We start from the raw sequence: 25,231 nt of genomic DNA on the forward strand, positions 1-25,231 counted from the left end.
TTCTTTTGCTGTTTTTTGTTTGGTGCATTCAGTTGTGAGTTACAGCGTGTTAAAAATGGAAGTGAACAAAGAGAAAATTCGGTACATTTTACAGTTTTTCTTTGACAAAGGTGAAAATGCAAGCCAGGCGGCTAAAATTGTGAATGGTGTTTATAGTTCCGATACTGTAACAGCCAATTATGTGCAATTTTGGTTTCGTAGATTCCGTTCAGGAATTTTTGATGTTAAAGATGCACCTCGCACAGGTAGGCCGGTCGTCGAAAATGTCAATAAAATCGGAGAAATGATCGAAGTTGACCGGCATGTTAGCAGTCGTAACATCGCCCAGGAGCTAAAAATCGACCATAAAACTGTTTTAAATCATTTACACAAAGCTGGATTCAAAAAGAAGCTCGATGTTTGGGTGCCACACCAATTAACAGAAAAAAACATGATGGATCGAATTTCCATCTGCGAAGCCTTGGCCAAACGCAACGAGATAGACCCATTTCTTAAACGGATGGTGACTGGAGATGAGAAATGGATCGCATACGATAACCCTGTGGTCAAAGAGCGGTGAAGCACCTCAAACGGCCAGGAAGGTTTTGCTATGCATTTGGTGGGACTGGAAGGGGATTATTTATTATGAGTTGCTTCCATATGGTCAAACGCTAAATTCTGATCTCCACTGTCAACAACTGGACCGTTTGAAGATAGCGATTGACCAGAAACGGCCAGAATTGGCCAACAGGAGAGGTGTCGTGTTCCACCAGGACAACGCTAGGCCACACACATCTACAGCGACTCGCCAGAAACTTCGGAGCTTGCTTGGGAAGTTTTAATGCATCCGCCATACAGTCCGGACTTGGCACCAAGCGATTATCATCTTTTTCTTGCATTGCAAGATTTCTTTAATGATAAAAAATTGGAATCTAGGGAGGATTGTGAAAATCGACTACTAGAGTTTTTTGCAAATAGAGACCAGGACTTCTATGAGAGAGGCATTTTGAAGTCACCTTTAAAATGGCAACAAATCATACAACAAAACGGTGCATATTTGACCCAAATCGGACAATCCGAAGCATGTTAAATAAAGTTCTGAAGTTCATATAAAAATAATGGATTTCTTTTGCTCCAAACTAATATTAATAATTTTCAATATTACGATCTAAATTCGTTATGGCATCGATTTTTCAATAATTTATTGAACATATTTCTCCTGAACAATACGAATAACTAATGATAAGGAAAGAAATGCTTTCACTGAAAAGACTCGAAGGAAACTGATAATTCTGAAGAGAAATTTCCATATTATATATAGGATTCGACTTCGTCTTTTAAGAATTCGTATTTGTCGAGCTAAGATGAGGCAGTGAAATCATGCAATTTATTTATTTTATTTTTTAAATTTAACTGATTTGCAGGACTACCGACCAGAAAACCGTGCTGTTGATGTCAGTCCTGATATTACTAGCATTTTTAGTGCGACCTTCGAAAAGCGTGAACTGGAATTTTCTTGCACTAACAATTGCGACCGAATTTTTCGCGTACCATCTATTGAATTTATTTCACGTAGGCGGAGAGCTGGTCTATTGCGCTTAATTGGTGATGAACTGGCCAATGGATTTGATCTTGGACCTAACGAGAAAAGTTTGCTGAAATTTGAGCTTCAGCCTCAAGAGTTTGGTGTCTTTTATGAACAATTTGCTATAAAATTTGAAAAATTTCGCGTTAAACGCTTCGTTAACATTACTGTTTGCGAAAATGAAAAACAAGCTGAAGCTTTAAGACAAAGTTTGAGCGGAGCTTTTCCAAAGAATAGAGTACCATATGATTCTCAGGAAATATGTGAAAAATAAATTATGTATGATACAGGCATATTAGATTAAAGCTGACTCGTATATTTTCTTGATATACCACCATTTCAAGGTTTAATAAATTTTTTCATCGGCACTATGTTCAGCGGGCTAACTGTATATTTAACGCCCTGAATTCTAAATCACTTGACTTCAAATTTTTTCTATCAATTTTCATAACGCAGTTGCCAGTAAAGGGCATAGGAAATGTTCAGTTTATCTTAATAAATTACACGGATGCTATATTTAATTAATATTTTGAAAAAAATCTGACACCTTCCAGCTTTTCTTTTTGATAACTCAACATCGAAAATTACAGACTATAGGAATACAGTTGAAAAGGGCTTACTTAAAATAAAAAAAAGCATCTCACCGTGAGATTGGGTTAAAGTGAGAGCTGTTGAGCCGCAATTTGAAAAATTGTTATTTCCTCAACAAATGAACAAAATGTATTCCAATAAATAATGAATTGCTTTTTCGTAAATCAATTTAAGAAAATCCTATGCTTGAAAATGGACCTTTAACTGATGAAAATAGATTTTATACAAACTTTGTAGGACTTTTAATTTTGATATATCTCTTTTTCATTAGTTAGTGCTTGCAGATGGAAAGCTAGATCTTGTACCGGTGATTTACCTAAACAGACGCAGTTCGTTTTCTTCTCTTACTCAGCAACATTTCACAAATGCAGTCTTTCGCTTATATGCGGCTAACTTGCATTGCCGTTAATCAATTTGATATTGCCAAGTGGTAGTTTAAGAAAGGGATACGGAGATATTATATTGCAGCTGCGTGGGTCCCCTAACAAACATAAGAAAATAAAAATTATAAAATAATCATTTTCATTAAATCAAATCAGTATTTCACTATAATTTACTCACTTTAATTTTTAAATTTAATTGATTTGCAGTTGCAACCCAAACATCTCATCGGAAGCTCTGATATACCCGAACGACTAAAACGGGCGTATGTTACTGCGAGTTGCAAAAAGGACATGTTGGAAAACATTAAAAATATGTTCCCGAGTCTGAAAGAAGAATTAAACATAAGCAACTACGTGAACCGCTTTCAAACATTCTTATATTTAGAGAAGATGGAGTGTTTTGTTAAACTCCGCATGTATGACCGTGAACGGGCGCATTTCACACATGAGGGCAAGTATTTAGCTCTGGTCATGGAAAATCTTTCCGAACGTTGTCCTACGTTAATAATTGGAGATATTGTTAAAGCGAAAGACCCCTGGACCGATAGTGAAAATGCCGAACGCACGTATGGAGGAGTGATTCACAAAGCGCTTCTCAATCGCATTCTGCGTAAATTCGATGCCAACTTTCAGCAAACATATAACTACCGAGGTTATTGCTTAGAATTTTACTTCTCGCGTTATTGCTACCGTAAACAGCACTACGCCAACTCACGAGCGGCTGAAAAATTAGGCGAGCAGTTCTTGTTTCCCACCCTAACGCAGTCGCGCGAACGCCCACAATTAGATATAAAATTAAATGATGAGGAAAACCTCTTGTTACGCAATTGGCAGTGTAGATGGCACAATTGTATACTGAACTCTATACAGAAAAAATATACTACGAGGAGAAGTTTTAAACATGCCATACGTGGTTTTCGGACCTCCCGGCACAGGAAAAACTATTACGCTAGTGGAAACCATTCCGCAAATTTTTAAATTGATACCCAGTGCACCTCTGCTTGTAGGCACACCTTCCAATAGTTCTGCTGATGTAATAACGACCCGTTTGATCGATAGCGGTGTACTCAAAATGGGTGATTTTATACGTATAGTGTCCCAGAGGCAAGTCGAAAAACAGCTTATACCAGAGCATTTGATGCCGTATTGCGCAACAGTGGATTTTAATGACACCTGTGAAGGTCATATGATTGTGACTGAGTCCAAGCTTAAATTAAGATGTCAAATGAATTTTTTAATGTATCAAAGAATAGTAATTGGTACTTGCGCCACTCTAGGCAATTTATTGCAAATGGGTTTTCCACCCAATTATTTTAGGCTAATTGATTAAGCAGGCCAGTGCATAGAACATGAAATTATGGTTGCTGTTGCTCAAGTATCAAACGAGCGTTGCCAGGTTATGGTTGCCAGCTTGCTGGAGATCCCCATCAATTGCAGTCAGTCGTTATAAACAAATATGCTCTTGAACGCTGTTTTTCGCAATCATTTCTGGAGAGAATTCCTTCGCGTCCTCCATACTTAAGAATGATGATAGATTTACCTTTGGTTTTGATCGTCGCATGGTTACAAGTTTACTCTACAATTTCCGGGCGTTGCTCTCTATAGTGAATGCTTATAATGAACTGTTGATACCAATGATAAGCGAAGAGAATTCTAGGGAAGCGGAAATGCTGAAGCAACTTGACGATCGACCCAAAGCATTTCGCATATTCTTCCGCGGAATACGTTTTAAAGACATGCAGGAAGAAGACTCGCCGTCGTGCTATAATTCTTACAAAGCGATGCACATAAGTTATATTTAGTTTAAAAGCACAATCCCTTTTATTTAGTATTTCATAACATTTATTTCATTTTTGAAGGTTTTCCTAATGACAGTTAAACTGTATCGTAAAAACATTAAACCGGAATCCATTGGCATTAAAACACCGTACATAAAACAAATTAAACATTTACGCAAACTTTTTGTTGTTGCCGACGTAGCGATGCCTAAAATTGGTTCTGTGGAGGGATTCCAAGGAGAGGTATAGCTTTCGTAAAATTACACTAATGTTGGAATTAATACTAGTTTTGCTTTAGCTTGGTTTTTTTTAGGAACGCGATATAATAATAATTTCAACAGTGAGGTCAGATAAGGAGCATATACCTAACGATGTGCGCGAGAACGACATACACGCTTATTCTCTAAAGGCGCCAAATTTTACATGCTTATTCCTTAAAGGCACCATAATACGCTTATACGCAGGATAATACGCTTATTTTTTAAAGGCACCATATGCTTATTCTCAGATTCTCAGGCAATTTTTATTGAGAAGTGTAAACAAACGTATATGCTTATTCTCGCCTGGTTGGCATTTTTATACAAATTATTGAGAATATATACGCTATTTTCGCCGAATTTTTATACATGCGACAGCTTTTCATAAACAAAATATGAAAATTATTTTTTTGTATGCTGGATATTATATGTTTTAGTAAGTAGGCAAAGACGATTTTTCTGATGAGTATTAAGCCGTTCAAAACAAGATATAATTTTATGATGGAAAATAAATGTAAACAAAAATGTATTCATACATTTATTGAAAAAAACAACTTAATAACATATATATTATATATAAACACTAAAAAAGCTATAACTATAAAGTATTTGAATAGCAAAAAGAAACCAACGATAAGAAAAAGACCGTGCAAATGAGGTCAACAAATAATATTCTTATAAATAGAGGGGTTCGTCAAGGGTGCGCCATGCATTAGGTTTCATCCAAAACGGGAAACAGACTAACCTCTCAATATCTCGACCTCGTTATCTTCTTGTAATATACGGTAACCCTGACCTACTCTTTTTGGATCCTCGTTGGCGCACGATCATAAAATACTGCGTCGATAATGATGCGCACCTCGGTGATTTGCCGGCAACGTTGTCTGACCCACCAACACTAGCCGAGGGGACAGTTTATAATCAAGATAATTAAATTACTTTTGGCCTCAATATTCATCTTTTAACATTAATAAATAAAGATAAGGCTACTTTTTTATAAAAGTTAATGTTTTTTTTTTTCAAACATAAAACAATAAAATTATAAAATAATTATTTTGTTTAAAAAAATGTTGATGACAGAAGGGCAATGGAGGATGCGAATTAGCTGATAATTTAGTACGGTCTTCGCTGTCATAATTATTTAAAGTTGGTTTCCTATTTCCGTTATGAATACTTGCTGCGTCCACTTCAACTGGACTAAGTGGCAGACGTACATCAATGCTATTATTCTGCTTTTGTTTTTTCATACAGCCATCGGCCATACTTGATTTTATAGCTTGAGGATCTAAATTTTCTTTGTTTTCCAAAATCATGTGTTCCATCGAGCTAAGATTTCCTACCCCATGAAATTGTTCCATACATCCAGTATCGGTAAAAAATGTTAGTTTTTTTACTTGTTTCGTTATTAAAATATCGTTGGTGTTTAATTCGTTTCATTCGTCAATACCCAAATCACCTGTAATATAGAAATAAAAACGTTAGCAAGGGGACAACAACAGGGGAATTAGGGCACGGAATCTCTACAAAATTATTCTAATAATGATTTGTTCGATGTATAATTACCAGGCGTTCTCGAAAACTGAAAAATTTTTTTTTCAATTTTTTATTAAAATGTAGCCAATTTTAATTTCTAAATAAATAAAAAACTTTTGATTGATTTTTCTCAACAATTCTTTAAAAAATAATTCTCACCATAAACAAAAAAAAAAAAAAGTTTAAAATAACATCTTAAAATTTAATCTTGTAGAAATTTCGTCAACAACTTCGGGTCGTCAAATATTGTGAAAATTCAATTCTTCCTCTTGCTCACACAATTTCGGGTCGTCAAATATTGTGAAAATTCAAGCATGAACATATTTAATACATCTATTTTTCGTGATGTGTGTGTGATTTAATAAATTTCATAATCTGCAAGTATTAGTAATGCTCGCGCACTATGTCAATAATCAGGGAACAGGTCATATTTTTTGCAACGTTTGTTGGCCTGGTTCTTATATTGCATTAAAAAGAATGAATCGACCTCTGCGTGAAGTTTATCTTTCCGTGGATTAGTCAAACATCGAGTATTTTCGCGTTTTGTTTTGTTCTTTATACATATATTTTCGATGCAACAATTATTACTGTTTAGTTCATTATTACAATTACACCAATATAAATATTTTTTTTTTCTGGTATGTTGAATGGAGATGGACTAAGCCAATAGATTTGTGACTTATATGTCCAGATAATAAACTGTCGTAATTTTTGGTCACAATTGTGTACAAAACGTAACAAAAAAAGGAGCGTCCGTAATAACTGGAGCCAGCATGTTAAGTGTAATTGTGTGTGTGTGTCATTGTTGAGTTCTTGAAAGTCAAACAGTGTTGCAAACTTTGGCTGAAAACGAAAAGGAATGCTATGGTAATAGAAGATGATTGAACGCAAAAAAAAGGAAAAAAGAGGAAGAAAGAAAAAAAATTCTAAAAGGATAAATTAGCTTTTCTAATAAAGCAAGTTAGCTCCTCGAGATGAAGTGCATTTTTTGCTGCAAAGAGATCGAAGAGACAGCCATATAATTTGAAGAAGCTGAAGGAATTTCTTATGCCATCAAGCCTGTGACATCTGAATATTAGATGCTCAGCGGACTCAACAAGATTCCACACTTCACAAAAATCACATGATAAAGCACGAATCAATTTTAAATAAACTTTGTCATAAGTGTGATCACTCATGAGTCTATAAAGAATTTTGATTTCCCAGAAATTAAAAGAAGATATATAAAAGTGTTTGAATTGAAATGTGGGATTTAATTTATAGAAAAGGCGATTGGATTTAACGCCCGCGATTTCTTTAAATTCGTCGTTTAGCTGTTGAAGGATGTGATTGCGAATTGCCCGAATTGCTTCATTGGGAGTGTATTTGATGGACAAAATTGTCCCATCAACACGAGCTCTCCCTGCATGAAAGTCGGCTTTTACATTTAAAAAAAAGCCGCAGTGACCAGGTACCCAAACGAGGTGACAGTCATCCACTTGAGATCCGTGCAACATCTTATGAATATCAACCACATATTGATTCTCTGCATCTCTTTTATTTATTAGAAGTAGAGCTGACCTGCTGTCAGAAAAAATAACAAACCTTCTGATACCATCGGAGATAGCAACCTTAATAACATGTCGAATGGCGAACAACTCAATAAAAGTCGAGGAAAGTTCCTCTTCTACTTTAACTCGATGTACTGTTTCAGATAGATGTTTCACGACCGAGAAGCCAGATACATTATGTCATGCATATATATCGTAGCCGTTGTTGTAATAAAAAAAGGAGCTTTTCTTGGCATAACAACCTCATACAAGAGAAGTTGACATTTTGTGTTGAGGTAGAGATCGATTCAAGAGTGTTCATGAAGACTCTGCATATGATGGTAATGAAATTCAAGGGAGGAATTGAGTCTATATTATCAAAGATATGACAAAGATTGACTATATTATCAAAGAAGACAGTGTCACAGAGATATAACTTCTTAAAAAAAAGAAGGATTTATCAGCTTGATCTTAATTAACTCTTTGGCAGTGCAAAAAAGAGCACCTTCGGAAACGGGTTACTCACCAGATATGACATCGATTCGAGAATGTTCATGAAGACTCTGCATTTACTGGTAATGAAATTCAAGGGAGGATTGAATCTAACTTATCAAAAATATGACGAATTTTTTGTTAGCAAAAAGTATAGCTGCAAGTGACAGTATCACTGAGAGATATAAGTTCCTGAAAAAATCTTGACTTTAATTAACTCTTTGGCAGTGCAAAGAAGGGCTCTTTCGGAAACCGGCCATTCACCAGATATGACATTCAGAATATGTTGAAGAGTTGAGGGAGTCAGTCCAGTACAACGTTTTAACGTTCGATTTTCAAATGCTTGTATACGTTTCTCAATATATTTTGGGAAATTGCAACATGTGGAATGTGCAAATTCAATTTTGGACCTGACTAAAAATTTGTATACACAGTCACAGCGTTTTTAGTAGGCAAGCCTGACTGATTTTTTGTCATGAGTCTTTGAACGCCTTTTCATAATGCCCACGAAGGGTTAAGCTGTCATTTCAAATTCTCCCAACAAATCGAAGAGATTTTACCTGATTAACTTGGGTACCTTTGATAAGAAGTCTGATTTCACGTTTAGAACCTTTGGCAAAATAAATAGTGTTTGTCTTGCTGGGGTTAAAATATAAATTAAGATCAGCGCATGCATCGAAAAACAAGTTGGCTTTCATCGAGAGTTTATTGACAGCAGCTGAAAAAGATGAGTCCGCAGATACAATTAGGAAATCATCTACACATTGAAAAATATGAGTTTTGTCGTCTTGAAGATCATGCAAAAAAGCTGCGTATAGATTGAAGAGTATGGGGCTGAAACAACTGCCTTGTGGGATACCACCGCATATTTCAACTTTTTCGGTATCCATCACCAACACACGCTTCGATAAAAAATTAAGTATCCACAGCCGCATTTGAAGAGGAATCGAAAAGTTTAGGAGAATTCTACCGAGCTTAATCAAGTTGACACAGTCATAGGCTTTGCTGATGTCCAGGGAGAGCATGACAATCATTTTCCCTGCTTTTTTAAAGCTGGCTATGAGAAAACACAGTTCATTAACGCACATATTCGTAGATTTGCGTTTTTGATAGGCGTAAGACCGAGGTGGAATAATGTTCTCAGTTTTCAGGAAAGCAGCTAGTCTCTCCAACCATGAGGTTGATAGTCTTTATGAACGCAGGTATTAGTGAAATTGGTTTGAAGCTACTTAAATCATTTAAGTCTTTACCTGGATTGGGAATGGGAACTATTTTGATGCAACGCAAATCAGAGGGTATAAAATTGGTGGACCAGCAGTTGTTAATTGCATGCAAAAGCATGCTCTGAGCATGCCGTACTTGACTCCATCACAACCTGCAGCAGTAGCTCGCTTTCTGGAATGTAAAACACACATAAGCTCATGCAATGAAACGGGTGTGTTACTGATACTACTAAAAGGAATTGAAGGCATTGCAATAGGATTAACAATTGGAATGTAGCTCCTGACCATATCTAAGTATTTTTTATTATCACGGTCATTCCATACAGCACAACCACTTAATTTTCGACTAGAATGTCGATGACCATTGATATAATTCCAGAAGGAACGTGGGTTGCCGTTACCACATATTTTTAAATGCAATCGTTCTGCATGCCCTTTGCGCCTTTCTAACTGCAGACCTCCATTCTCTCAGTGTTTTCATATATTCAATGTAGTTGGCTGGATTGGCATATTTACTCATTTTTTTCCTTGCAGCTTGGTATTTGCAGAAAAGTGTTGACAGGGAAGACTTTCACCAAGGTTTAGGTGAGAAGGACTCAATCTCACGAAAGTTGCTTCTAGCAGACCTGATCACACACTGAAAGGCACTTTGAATTGATGATAAATCAGAAGGAAGATCAACTTTACACAGACGGTCCATAAGGAAGTTGCGTGAAATGAAATTATCTATTTTCTTAACGGAATTGTTACAACTGTGGAATAAAGTGGGAGAGTGCTGACTTTTGCCAATGGAAACGTTCGACGTGTTCCAGTTCAAGGATAAAATAGTTGAATTCGTGAAAGTTAGATCCAAGACACTGCCCGCCGTGCGACCACTCCGGCTACAGTGAAAGGTGGTATTGCCATTATTTAAGATACTGAAACTGCTGGAATTGATGGCATTTACAAGGATCTTGCCTTTGTTGGTCGAGACTTGATCGCCATACAAGCAATGTCTTACATTGAAATCTCTAGCTAGAATCACATTTTGTTCACCGTCAAACCCAAAGAGGAGGAGTGTTTCTGCTAAAAGAACTGAACTTAAGGATATACCGAGAAGAAAAATTCTTTCTTTTACTTTTTTTCATTCAATGAATTGAAAACGCTCTTCACTTTTAACTGGAATCTAGCAACTCATAATCTCTGCGTGTGTGTGATTGCACACATTTTGTATGCCTAATTTTTGTCTAGATTTGAGTGTTGAGCCTAAAGCTATTCAATCGTTGATCCGTCAGGAAAGAAAATCTCTAACCTACCGTTCATCCACGAAATTTTTTTAAAATTAATATTTTCATTTTCGTCGTCAACCCCATCATCACCGAAGACTCACTTTAAAGTTTATTTTGAAGTTATTTTCTGCCTCCACTTTGCAAAATCCCTGACTATTTAGGTGATTATAAACACAAATATTTTAAACAAGTACCGTAAGAACCTTACCAACTTGAATTAGCTACGTTGTGCGAAAAGATAAAATAGACAAAAACTACAGCGAATAGAGGCAACAACAAATAGAAATGGAACGTGAATCAAACCCAATGCAACCGATGTGTCGCTCTGGTTGCGGTTTCTATGGCAATCCCGCAACAGATGGTCTGTGTTCGGTGTGCTATAAAGTTTGTTTTTAAAAAATCGATCTTAAAATTCCTGTTATTTCGCCAAATTCATCAAAAACTTCAAAATGCAATTACCACTAAACGTACCATGCGCGGTCAAATAACCGCTTTTAAACTTTTGTTTAAAATTTCTCGCATTCAACGTTATTGTATCATCATGTAGCTTATTGACTTTTAGTAAAATATACATACATCGAAAAGTGGGGAACGAGTTTTTATTGTAGCATCAGAAAAATATTTTTTTTACTATCTACTTTACTAAGATACATACGTTTTTTTTTTGAAACGGTCAAATGACCGCTCATGGTAGGATGAAATGTCGGTAAGTTTAGTGTTAAACACTTCAAAAACTTATTTTACTCATAAAATAATTTATTACTCTCTATATTTTACTTTAGTGGCATTTCCGTAATAAAGTAAAAGAGTTAGTAATAGAATTTGGATCGAATTAACCTTAGCTTCTTTAAATACGATGGCACGTAAGAAATTGTACAAGTATATCTGCATGCGTGCTAGACAGTATGATAGACCAGCGCCAACAACCAACAACCGCATATCGTTCTTTCAATTACCAAAACACTGATTTTTCTGTTATCATCCATTCAGCTAAGTTTTTTGTAATACCCTGGCTAAAAATAAAACGTTTCGTTACTTCTAATCTGGCGTACGATAAGCTCTTTCGACATAGTATACTAAATTTTGGATAAAAGCCACTCCATCCTTTAAGAAAAATATTTAATTTTTAATATAATGTAAAAAGTATTGTTCAGATAACTCCCTGCGTATAGATAATTTGCAAACCCGAAGAGAATTTATTATTGTGTAAGTGAGGCTTCCTCATCGATTTCTGCTAAAAGGAGACAATTTGAAGAAAAATTTCATTTTGGGCAACAAAAAGGAAAGAGAAATGAATTGTGCATAACTTTTTCATCCATAACGAAACGGGCTTAACTAGTAGTTGACCAACAACGGCGATGGTGTTTTCTAATCGCAGTAAAAACTAGAAATATTCCAAGTATTTATATTTTGACAATGAGATACAGCTAAGGTGTGAACGAAACCGAGTCCATATAACTTTCCTTTCCTTTCAGGGATACAATTGAAAAGACATAATTTGGAAAATTTGCATAAAGGCATAAGTTATTTCCGTTGGGATTATAGGCAGACAATAATATGGCGCCTTCATAATCAATTTGAGGAATATTTAAGAGGTTTATTTATGAATGCCAATGCCACACCTTTAAACTTTTGTGTATTAATGGTTACTTGGGGAATATTAACTTAGTCTACTATTTTAAATTTATAATTTTCTTTTAGGTAATTTACCAGTTCATTGTTATTTGTTGTCTAATAATTTTTAGGAGATGATTTTCCTAATTCTAAAATAATTTTTCATCATTTATATTAGTTATATGTATGTACATATTTTAATTTTCAGATTTAATAAATAAATTCTCTTTCTTATATTTTAAAAATTTGTATATCACTTTTGTTTGCTTTTTTTCGCTTGCATAATTTATATCATATATAAAATTTTTATAATACATTTCTTCTTTTAAAAGGTTTTTAATTTTGCTTTTACAATCTAACTTAAGATTTCTATAAAAGAGGAAAGAGAATAAATAATATGCAGTCTTCCAAAAGTACATTATTTAGGGTGAGAAAATCCTTTAGACATTTGAGTATTTCCTCCTTATAGTGTATGCGATACCTAGTGATGACGGTGGCAGCCAAACATTTAAGGGTAATAATATATATAAGACAGTGTTAACAGGATTGCTGACAATTAAATTGAAAAGACGCTCATCCGATTTATTAGGTTGATCGAGATCCGCACCTTTATTTAGATAATACAACCGAAGCTTCTACTAAAGGGATACGACATTGGAATAAACGAGGGATATATCAAACAAATGTTTGGTGTAATTAGAAAAACGTCGTAAATCATCAAATTTGACAATTGACTTTTTACCGAAATTGATGAAATATACATAAAATTGAATCAAATTTTTTGTATTTGCAAGCACGATCTTTTCATGAAGTACCTTAAATATTTTATGTTGACGTGAAACAGGGATCACATTTAAAACTTGGGCTCTTTGAAATTTCTCCTCAAAATGAGCCGAAAGAAACATACCATTTTTATTTCAGCAGCTTTCGAAAATCGACGCTTCTGTAGCTCATTTGGATCGTTTAATAGTTCATAGTTATAGGTTGGAAATAGAACTTAATACATGTTTCAATCTTCATAAATAATTGTATATAAATATTGAGAGTACTTTGGGTTAAACATATTGAGTGGAAGGAAACATTGTAGTTAAGGGTCTTTCAGTGCTCATTATACACAGAAATGCATATGAATTGAAGTTAATACGAAAAATTATGTAATGTATTTACGTAAGTTATGTATCCAGCTGTGTTTTTCTGGAAAGCTGAAGGTAAAACTACTAAATTTCGAATATGTCGATCGAACGCATCGCACATATTTGCACATGTTCGATAATGCAAAAAATTTCGATGGGTTTTTCGAAGGAACCAAATTCGTCTTTTTCCGAGATTATTAAATCAATGCCGACATTGGCATGTATAAACTCAACATCGGTTGAACGTTTAACCTTTAATCAAGCAGTCTTCCTTGGTACACTGGAAAAGGCTTTTGGTTCGAATTGTTTAAAGTGATCGGGTTTGTTAATATTAATAATATGCACATTGTATTATTATATATATTAATTATTATTATATATTATTATTATGTGCGTGCAAAAATATCCTCACACCGCCTGAAACCCTATTTTTTCACACAGTTACAGTCCATAAACTACACCATAGGAAGATAAAAGGACTGTAGGAACAAAAAGGTGTGCTTTTACCTCTGCTGCATCCAGATTTAAAAATAACAAAAAGCAAATAGAGTGATACTTTTCCTACTGAAAAATAATTTACTTGTACTTAGTACTTCATCCCAATTCCACAAAACTCGCGGAACTCCTCCTATTGTAGTAAGAAAAGCCCATTAATAAGCGTAAACCTCTATACGATCGTGTGCTTCGTGTTTGCTAATAACCCAAGTTTAACGTTGTCATCAACTCAAAAAATATTTAAAGAAGGCAATGTAGTCTTTCCATGTCTAACAAAATATCGCCAGCGAGATCCTTCCTTCCTTTTGTTAAAGAATGAAATAAATTGAAATATAAAAGCGGCCAAATAAGCACAATAAGCTTCATTTTAAACACCAAACGTGAGTGTATTCAACATTCCTGGTTTTTAATGTTTGCAGATGACGTTCACCTTTCCCCCTCCTTCGACCTAATATATCATACTAGACTTCTTCAGTCTAATCTTGTAAACCTGTGCACATGATGCACAATCAATGATTCAAAATAATGTAAGAAAATGTTTTTTGCGTGGTTTAATACGTTGCCATTTTGTTATCGTATTGACCACCACGTCCTGAAAATCGTTCACAAATACTTAGGAATTAGTGTTAACTCAAGGCCCAGGTTTGATATTCATATAGAAGTTTCGGTAAAATAAAGTTGGTCTATAGCATTCAATAACCCGTACGTTACCAAATGCTTGTATACATCTTTAGTTTGAACAAGTATTAAATACTTGTCGTTAGTTTAGTTTCCCAGTTATAGATGCCATAATGGTCTCTAGGAGTCTGTCCAACGAAACTTCTTGTCGTTTGTTTGGGTGATCTAGGATGGTATCCTGCCCTTCCCCGTTGGTTTGTCTACCCTTGAAGCATGGAATAAACTGTTGGGTGCGATCTTTTTTCAAGATACTGAAAGGAGAACGTTATTTGCCGGCTTTGTTAAAACATATTGACATTCACAGCTCAGACATTTTGTGTTCTTACAGCTACCACAAAGCCGAACCAACTATTAGTTGTTCAATCGGTTTCGGGTATTGTGTAAAATGTTCAACGATCATCACCAATCACTTGGCTCCTCTGTTTTGTCCGTAAAAGCATTATATTACATAACTAAGTGCCAAAAATTCGTACAAGTACAGGTAAATTGGATCATAAAAAAATGTAGTTTTTTTTTGTATTTGATTTGTTGCTATTAACATAAAAAAGTGCCTTCTCATTCATCAGCAAACATCCCTGTATCTTAACTTAGTGCTTAACTGAATTCTGGCGCGTATTACACTTAAACCTGTTTTTATGCGACAAATATCGACCGCATAAACGCACAAAACAGGTTTGATTGTATAAGTTGGTTAGTTTTTTCTCTCTTTACTACAGATAAGTAATTCTGTGCCATAGTGCTCACGACTTTTTCTGTAGCGGAATTTAATGAATTGAATAAATAAATAACTATGGTTTAAGTTTAATTAACTGGGGCCGGTTTATTATTCCCGCTATACAAGTAAACTCGATTTGCATTTGTTAGTCAACACCAATTCCACGATCGGAAGATTTTCTATTTGATATTAAAAAAAAATTGCACGTATTATCGATAGCTATAAACTTTCTATTCGTCCAGTGAGTCCAGCATCGCCAGCTATCAAGTTTACTTGATGTCGGGAACAATACACCTGATCATGAAATTGACGAAGCAGTGTTAATTGCGTTTAATGAAACCGGGAGAGCAATTCTTATGGAGAGCTTAGAACAAAAACTTGTACTTGTCTACCGAGAGTAAATCCTTTAATCTAAGCCTGTATTCATAGGGTGGCAAAGAATGCCCAACTAAGATTCAGCTGCTTCCGTGCAAGCTTAACTGAGTCAATATATACCATTGAGAGTTAGGGGACCCAACTATTGAAGCATTTTCAAGAACAGGTGTGACCAGATATTTTTTCTTTCTCCTGTTTTTCTTGTTACATAAAGATGGTTGAATTTCTTTGACAATAGCTTGGCTGAAGCCTAGAAGACTTTTCGCTTAAATTGAAGCCAAGTTTGCTACCAAAGAAAGAGGTTGTACTCTACTCTTATGCTTTTCATGAGGAAAGGATATGGAAGAGAGTCGAGTAGACAAAGGACCGCGGATAATAACTCAATGGCCGCGGGTACAAATCTCAAGGCCGGTAAAATTTTCAATGCAGGCGAGCGTGTGATCTATGTTATCCGGCAGCCTTTAAATCAATGCTTTGTAAATTCATTTACAAACTCTATTGATAATAAATGAAAAAATAAAGAAATATAGAATGGATATAGGGAAGATCATCTAAAGAAATGAAGGTTTATTATGAGTTCTTAAGCATTTTGGACGATAAATGGTTGCAACGTATTTGTCGATGCACGTGTTCAAAGCCCTATCGCTTTATTAAATTTTATTATGAGTTCTTTTTTATTAAAAATTTTTGCCGATAAATGCTTGATTGTTTAAGAATTTCAACATTTTTATGTATATAAGGCTTCAAAGCATGGTCGCATTGTAAATTCTTTTCAAATTATGTAAGGTGAACACAATATCGCAGGCGTGGTTGTTTTTAACAAATCTTCTTGCAACGTTCACCACTCTTCGTGGTGGTTGGCGTACGATCTGGTTAGGACGCTCAGCCCGCAGCCGGAGGACTCAGGTTCGATTCCTGGCATGGTGGTAGATCCTAATTTAATTTGCGCTTTACTATGTTATCACGGTCGGGCGATGATAAGTTAGTTGGGCATTCGAAGGAAAGCAACGACGAATCCATTGATTTCTCCTACTTTTATAGCGTTTTCAAGTCCGCCGAGAAACTAGGGAACTTTATAAAATAAGCGTATTCTCATTTTTTATGCATGTTTTGTAGAACTTTATAAAATAAGCGTAAATTCGTTAAGCGCAAATTTTCAGTGTGTCATTCTTTATTTGTTCCAAATAAATTCAAGAAATATAAAGGTGAACGCAAAAATATATAAATAAAGGAGCGCGTGAACAATCTCAAAGGCAAGCGGATTTGTCGTCAGACACAGCTTTTCGTGTATATGAAGGAGCCGAGCATAACCAACCGGATGAGACGGCTTTACAAGCCGCTTTGGAAATCAAACATTTAGCTAAATCCTTAGGTCAAGATGATATCTTGTTTGTTTTGATATCAGGCGGTGGTTCAGCTTTATTGCCAATGCCTCGTCGCCCTGTGGATTTGAAGAAGAAAATGTCTAGAGCTATCAAATCGAGCGGCTAGCATAAAAGAACTGAACATTGTACGTATAGCATTGTCGGATATTAAAGGTGGCCGGTTGGCGTTGGCTGCTTCGCGAGCCCATGCCATTGTATCCATGATTATTAGTGACATAGTCGGCGATTCGATAGAGTTAATAGCCAGCGGTCCGACTTTTTCTAAAACTATATCCAAGCATCCCAAACCCAAAGAAATTTTAAGAAGATATTCGTTATGGGACAGCTTAGATAAAGATGTTCAGAAAATGTTGAAAGAGACCCCCGTATTTATATCTCAAGAAATTAAAAACAACCACGTCCACATAATAGGAGATAATCGTGTTGCAACTGTAGCAGCGCTGCTTCAAGCGATAATACTTAATTACACGCCATGTATTATCAGCACCACAGTGCAAGGAAATTTAGACAATTTAGTGAAGCAATATTGCGATATTTTAAAAGGCTTACACCAAATCAATGCAAACATTATAACACAAGCGCTTCGCTATAATATTTGTAATGATTTGTAAGAAAAACACAAAATATTAAAAGAAAAATATGAACAAAAATGTGAACAAATGGGAAATTTGGAAAATTTGCTGGAAGGATTGAAGAACACTAAAAGCAATAAAAAATGTTTGCAATGCCAAGTAAAGTGAATCGTTGGTCAATTTTTTAAGAGAATCGGGAATTACAATTACAATTTCTTACGTGCCATCAAACCTGATAAAGAAACTAAGGTTAATTCGATTCAAATTCTCATTCGATCAGAGACCGGCTAAGAGACTTAAGCTCTACGTGGAATCGCAAGTGAAAAAGCCGAAGCAGCTTTACTGAAATGCAACAAAAATTACAGAATAAAAAAGAAATTTGCACCGCTGCCTGAAAGACGGTGCAAGTGTTCCCCGTGTTACCCTTCAAACGTTATGTTAAATGCGTCAATATAGTTGTATATTTTTTTAGTTAAAAAAACATAACCTTTACTATTAAAATCCTTATAAAAAAACAATTTGCAGTCTTTAATCAAAATTTAGCCTAGGCAGGAGGTTAAATTAATTGCAAATCGCTTGATTTGCACTTTTCGTCATAGGTTTCTGAATGGGCAGAAACAATTTAAATTCTGGAGGGAGTTCATCTTCAGAATAGAGGCGATCCGAGAAATAAACGCGTCGAATACGGCAATTCGCATGCAGCTGTACTCTGAGCGTCTCCACATAATTAGTGCCGTAAGCCCGCCGCGTGAAATCCAATAAATTAAATTGTATCTGATTCCATCCTTCATCTAATCGCATCGGCATAGTACATATGAAAGGTTTCACACGTGTCGTTGACTGATAATTACTAGCGCGAAAACGTCGACGAACATTCTTATCATCCAATACCTGTAAGAAAATTATCTTAAGAATATTATTTAAAGAAGTTTTTTGGTGTATATACCTGTACTTCAAATGTGAAATATTTTTTCATGTTTTTTATAATCATCACAAGAAACGGTAATTTAATGCCTAAGGTCTTCTTGGGATCAGCTGGGCATGTTATAAATGTTGTGGAAACATTGGTCCCAACTATTTCCAGCACAAGACTAAAAATTCAAGAGATGGAAAAATGGTTATATTAGGAAGAGAAATAGGTCTGTTATTTACAAGAATTATCATAGGGCGTATAATACATTTAATAATTTTTCCTAGTTATTACCTTTGTATGTCATTATCTGTAATTCGTTTTATATGACCATTGCGAACTTTTTTATCCCATATTTGAAGCGGTTTACTGCCAATGCTGTACAAAATCGACAGAAACCCCGACTGAAATGTATTTTTAAACATTTTTTCGCACAGCGCCGAGAGAGAAATTTTGCTAGAGAAAAATTTTCAAAATATCAACCTCCGAAAATAAAATCCAACTATATTATAATTATTTGTGTATGTCGATATACAACCAAATGTTGCCATAACAACAAGACAGTAACGTAAATAAGTCTCAATTTGTTTACTTATATTTTATCGTAAATCGAAACTAACTTACGTTGAAGACCATTCGTATGTGCACATATATTTTAAAGGTTCACTTCAAATCGATTCTGAAAAAATGAAAACCGCCACTATCAACACACATTTATCCTGGTTAACATTATCGCAAGTAAAATGCGCCTGAAAAGTAGCAAAGGATATTAATGTTGTATGACGAAAAGCAAGTATCATTTTCTACTTTGTGGTTTTTGCTTTACGTATGCACAGTATTCCGAAATAAGTTCTCTCATATCTATCAAATAAGGCAAAAGCTAAATGGCTCACGTTGTTTTTAGTGTAATTACATTTATAATAGAAAACAGCCATAAATGAAAAGAAAAGCAATATCTAAAGAGAATTTTTTTGTATGAATACAGCTCACTCAAAATATAAAAAATTTGAAACTTGGGAAAGGTAAGTAATGACAGACACTATTGCAACTAGATTTGTATTATTATTATTATAATTTGAGCAGCTTGTCAAACTTGGTCCTCAGCAGAAACTCTAAAATGAAAAATGTCATTGTGTCTGTGTAGTATGATGATAATGTCCAGATTTAAAGAGTTATTTCTAATTTGTTAGGTTCTACAAAATTTTCATGCAAAGAATGCAAAGTACTGATTTTTTCAAAAACCCCCCTCTTGAAAGTTTTTTCATATACGTCTTAGTGGCGGCAAAAGCAAAGGGACTTGACTCGTGGGTTCAAATCTCAAGTGCGGTAGAGTTTTCAATAAAGCTGATAGATGGTTTAGATACTAGTGCTTTAAAACATTAATGTTAGAAATTATTCTAACAACTATAGCTGTTTGAAAGATAAATAGGAGAGATTACTGTAAAGTATTGTATATTTCTTCAGCTTACTTTTAATGAAATCTGCGCAAGAATTCGTAAGTTAACCGGCTTTCGAATCACCGTACTTAATCTATCAAAGAAATAATTATATGAATAATATGATAATCCAAAGAAAAATAACGCTTTGAAAAACCGATCCACGCACCACATCCTAAAATTTGGAGAAAAACACGTTTTTAATATATTTGTTTATAGAAAATAAAATGTTAAATGATTTACACTTTCATATGACGACGGACCTTAGGGATTATATTGTCAATCGATTGTATCGACTATTGGTAAAATAGTCCACCAAGTCTAGATCGACTTTCTCTATTATGTACGTACGGCGCTCTCGTTCATTCATGAGTTTTCTCATTCGTAGCGCTTCGGTATGATCAAAATCCCATACGTTATTAACATAGTATTCGAAAACTTTCAGACCATTAGCCAATTATGGCAATTGTGGCACAGGCAACGCATGCCTTATAACGCTTGCTTGCAGCGATGGTTGATTAAGTAAGGCAGATTGCTGTTGCAATTCCTTCATACCGCTCGGTATGTGAATGTGAAAAAATTTGTTTGGCTTCTGCTTCATTTTGTGTGACCGTTATTGCTGGAGACATACCTGACGTCAGATGGCCCGCTCCAACCGATGAGCAGCTGTTTTTGTTTCCATTTTGTTGTGCATATCGCCTTTGCTGCGTGGGCGTCACCCGATTAGTTGGGCTGGTGGTTATCGTCGTTGTTGTCGTTGTTATTGTTGTTGAATTCATTCTAGTTGTTGCGATGCTATTGTTATGATTGTTATATTTTGGGGTAGCGAACTCTGTTGGTATTGTTGATGCTGCTGCTGTTGTGGTGTCTCCCGTGATGTTGTTACGCTGACTGCTGAGGCAAACTTGATTGTTATTCCAAGATGGGTGCCGTGGCATCAGGAGTGGCATTCGCCTTTTGTTGGGGGAGAGTTGTATCAGCACTCGGGTACCTGTGACTTTCCGACATCGAAATGTCGGAGCGTTGGCCAGTAGGTATGGGTCGTGTGTCAACATTGGCCACTACAGGGCTTGCAAAGTGTTAATCTGGCCCTGGTAGTTTGTGCAGCCTTGTAATAGGCGTTGCCTCTTCGAAATCTACTTGTTTGTCTTTTGGGCATGCGTGACGGATCTCGTTAACTCGTGCGTGGACCCCGACGTTATCAGGTTGACTTGTTCGCAGTGGCTGCTCTCGTAGGCCACTGTGGACCCTGACTGTACCAGATGTGGGTTGCAGTAAAAGGCATGGCGCCGTTGGCTTCCCTGAGGACAATTGTTTGTAGGCCCAGATGCTGCATTTGTATCCTTGCGGGCTTCATTGCATGGAAGGCGTAGATTTCCATGGGTTTGAGGACTTTGTTTCGGATCGCTGTGTAGTGGTGTTTCTAAAATTTTCCTGCTGCGAGGTGGATCGCCGCTATTAACTTTTAGCGCAAAAGAAGAGCCTTGCGTTGGTAAATCGTTAGTCTCTTTTCGGTGGATTGTTGTAAAATGATTCCGTTGACTTGACGGGGTGGTAATTGGCCTGGGTTTAACCATGGATCTATCTTGCGGTGTTTCGCGTTGTAGGCATGGTGTCTTCGTTAAGCTCGGGGAGGCAGGTACGTCTTGCTGTTGGCAGCAGTTGATGGTTCGTATGCCTCGCCGCCTGCAGATGCAGCAGTGCAAGACCTGTGGGTTCGAACAATTAAGCTGGTGGTGTCCGCTTCGGGCACATCGTTGGTTTTTTTGGCAGATCACGTCGTCGGGCGACTGGCTGAAACTCTCGCTGTGTTTCACGGGGGACTTCACGTGACATGTTGCTCGTTGGAATTGCCTCAAAATCGCTGGCGAGTTCCATGAGTTCGTCTACATTGGTGAAGTCTCGATGCCGTATATACCACATGTGATCGGGTTGCGCATTCGTATAGATGCGTTCCAATTTTTGGTGTTCTGTCATTGTGGTATGGCTCATCAAGTCCTGTAATGCCAGCACATAGTTCTGAAATTTCTCTCTCGGTCGCTGGGTGCGCCGGCAAATGCTATCCTTGAGCCGGGTGAAGTATCGCGGTGGCAAGAAAAATTTTAGAAAGTCGGCTTTGAACTTCTCCCAGGATGTCCAATGTTGGTTGTTGCTGCGGTACCACGTTAAGGCTAGGTTACGCAGCATCACCACCATGGTGGCTGGCAAGCGATCTTTGTCGACGCCGTATGCCTCTGCAAGCTCCTCGACCTGCTCGATGAAGGCAAGCGGCTCTCTACGGCCGGTAAAGTTGAGCCCCCATCTGCTGACTACTTCGATGGCGGATCTCATGTCGGCCGCTGTTGGGAAGACTCGTTGTGCTCCGTCAATCGGGGCGGCGAGCTGGATGATCTCGCTGGTGTTGTTGGCTGGTGCCGAGATATTGTGGTAGAATCCCGGTGCCATTTGGCTATTCGGTGAGATGCTGGGGAGCGCGATCGCGATAACCGAAATAGTATTGGGCCAACCTGGAAGTCATGATGGCGATGGGGCAGCTGCCAGATGGGGTGTATTAAGAGCTTAATTAAAGTTAGTAGCACAAATAATTAAACAAGGATGAGAACTGCCCTGGGCGCTCTGATATTCTCTTTTCTGTTTTTTTTTAAATGTTTTCTTGTTTCTTTTTTTTTGTTGGTTTTCCTTTTTTTCCCTTTATTTATTTTATTATTTTTTCTTGTATTTTGTTTGTTTTTTCCTTTTTTTTATATTGTTGTTTGGCCTGTACAAATTTCTATGGGGGATTAGTAGCTTATATTTCTATGAATGCCTTTATATCTATTTTACTTGCGAGTATTCATTCATTGACATATCTGAGTTTTCGAAGTATCTTCAAACTTCGCTTATTATTCGTTTATTAACCTATCTTACTTTCGCATCGCTAATTGATATATTGGCATAAATGCCTTTATATTTTATTTTACTTGTGAATATTGAAATATTTAATTTTCAGATTATCTTTAGACTTATTATTTCTTAATTACGTTTTCCTTTCCTTTTTTTTCGAAAATAGGTTGCTTTCTTGACTAATTAAAACTTTACCATAAATTTCTGATTTCGTTTTCAATTTTATGAAACGTTCCGAGTACGGCATTGCATTACTTCTTTATTTCTTGATTATGCTTGCTTTTATTTAGAAAGCGGAAAACCTAGGCTTTATACCCCTAGGTCAAAGCTACCTATAAAATAGATTCATTTTACCTTTCAATCTTCACCAGAGTTATTCCTTTTAAAGATTGAATTTCAGCACGAAAGATATTTAGCGAACGCAGTATTGGCTTCCAGAATAATGTTGGAAAGGAAAAATGGCTTAAGAACCTATGTTAGAATTAATTTGCGATATATTTGGAGTTAACGATAAGGATGATTCCTGCCTATATCTATCCTCCCTAGAATCGCTTTATCAAACCCTTACGACGCCTTCTGACGGGAAAATGTAAGCCATTCGCCCGTTGCATTTCTTAGTATTTGTAACCGAAAAATCTTTTCATAAGTTTATGAGAAGTTCTAATTTTAAAGTTCAAAGAAAATTATTTCTTTGGGTATGAATAATTAAAATTTTCATTAAAAGGTAAGGGGACTTCGCGAAGTTTGTAATTTGTTTTTTTTTTCTTTTGCGAACGAGATATGTTTTCCAGTGATCTTGCTTAGTGTTTTACTTCGACTTACATTTTTAAAAAAAAATTTTAAGTGCATTGGTTTACGAATGTTTCGGGTTTTTGGGTTTTTTGCTTTGAATCAAAATTTTGTTCTTAGTTGAAGTTATTTCTCGTTTAGCCCACTACTTATCATTGAATGGCTGCCCTTATTGGTTTCTCATAGTATTACTATTATACTTTCTTATCCTCTGAAACTTCCTATCACTTCTTTTCCAACTAAGTTGTCGTTTAGAATTTTGGTTGCTATGGCAAACTCCTATATGCTGTGCCCATCAACACTCATACATATTACGTTCGGAAATAATGGTAACATAATAAGAACAATTTTATATTTTCGTAAGCAAATTCACTTTTGGCAATAATTATTTACTTTTTATTTCCTGAATTTCACAATTAAATATTGCTTTTCTTGGTTTTATTAGTAACTTTCGTGACTCTTGAGCGTTTCTATTTTACTAGCTTTTCTCTGATTATTGCATCTACTCCTATTATGATGCTATTATTTTGCGTGGATCGCGGTAGTATTTGGTTTGCGGGTTGGGTATAATTTAATTTCTATTGAAAAAAAAAGAAAAAGCACTTCGCTATTAGTCGTTAAATTTTCTTTTAGGTTTCTTTTCCCTTCGTTTTTGACTTTTGTATAATTAAATTTAACCCCTAGGGGAATGTGCTTGTTGTTGGTCGGGTAACATTTTAATATTTTCTGCTTCTTTTGCATATGCCAGTCGTTGTTGTTGCGTATTCATTTTTATGCATTTCAATTTCACAGCCCATTTATACATTTTCTCCAGAACGGCAACTCTGTTCAAGCGCTGTGGTCATATTTTTCTCTTTATGAAAAAATTTTTGCAATTTAATTTCTTTATTGCGCTATACGTTTTTAAAAGTTTTCAAACTTATTAAAATTTATTGAACTTTTTGTCTGTTTATTGCGAAAAGTGTTCATCGCGGATACCGTACGTGTTTTCCTTTAAATACATTAAAAAAAAAAAAAAAATTAAATTAAAAACATCTGACACTTTATTCAGTAGTTTCCCAAACCTTTTCTAGTGAGTGGTTATTTCACAAATAATAAACAATAGACAACAATAAGGCATAATGGCCCCGGGGCCGCCAGATAAAAACTCGAATAGATTTCAACTATTAAGTGATATATCCCCCCAACGAAAAAAAAGTAAAAATTCCTATTTTCCGGTGTTGCCAATTAGCGATATAACCCCTATTGATAAAAAATATATTCTTATTTCTTCAACCGATGCTAGAATAACAATTTCCCAAGTTAGCCCTTTTGCTATAAAAAAGCTCTAGATAGCATTACAACATACATCGACTCCATCTCGATTCTGCGCGATGGGAATTTACTGGTCCTGGTTGGGAACCCGCGCGCAACCGAAAAGCTCATAAAGGCCAAATCTTTAGCTAATCTATGTGCTATTTCAGCTAAACTATATGAGAAACTTAACTCGGTTCGAGGCGCAATTTATGCCCATTGCTTAAAGCATGTGCCGGAAGATGAAATTGTTCGCGAAATGGGCCTTCAAGGAGTGACTGAAGTATCTAAATTAACCAAACTGAATGATGACGGAAAAACACGCTCTCCTACAG

General features: G+C 35.9%; 1 protein-coding gene and 1 pseudogene across 1 annotated transcript; one reads left to right on the forward strand and one right to left on the reverse strand.

Moving 5' to 3' along the window:
* Window positions 1-2,721: 2,721 nt before the first annotated feature.
* Window positions 2,722-4,354, forward strand: LOC119640544 (annotated as a pseudogene).
* A 13,752-nt stretch (window positions 4,355-18,106) lies between these two features.
* On the reverse strand, window positions 18,107-18,920 carry LOC119640594 (cilia- and flagella-associated protein 20). Its single transcript, XM_038038746.1, has 3 exons — window positions 18,790-18,920; window positions 18,532-18,676; window positions 18,107-18,476 (listed from the first exon to the last, which is right to left on the reverse strand). The coding sequence occupies exons 1-3, from the start codon at window positions 18,918-18,920 to the stop codon at window positions 18,147-18,149; spliced, it is 606 nt and encodes a 201-aa protein (XP_037894674.1). The 3' UTR covers window positions 18,107-18,146.
* Between the last annotated feature and the right edge of the window lie 6,311 nt (window positions 18,921-25,231).

This window comes from Glossina fuscipes, unplaced genomic scaffold (genome assembly GCF_014805625.2).
Source record: "Glossina fuscipes isolate IAEA_lab_2018 unplaced genomic scaffold, Yale_Gfus_2 121, whole genome shotgun sequence".
NCBI classification, from domain to species: Eukaryota; Metazoa; Arthropoda; class Insecta; order Diptera; family Glossinidae; genus Glossina; species Glossina fuscipes.

Coding starts and splice junctions, on each gene's coding strand:
- LOC119640594 (XM_038038746.1), bottom strand. CDS start 18,920: ATGTTTAAAAATACATTTCAGTCGGGGTTTCTGTCGATTTTGTACAGC. Junction 18,677..18,789: donor ACAGATAATGACATACAAAG/GTAATAACTAGG, acceptor TTGAATTTTTAG/TCTTGTGCTGGAAATAGTTG. Junction 18,477..18,531: donor ATTTCACATTTGAAGTACAG/GTATATACACCA, acceptor ATTTTCTTACAG/GTATTGGATGATAAGAATGT.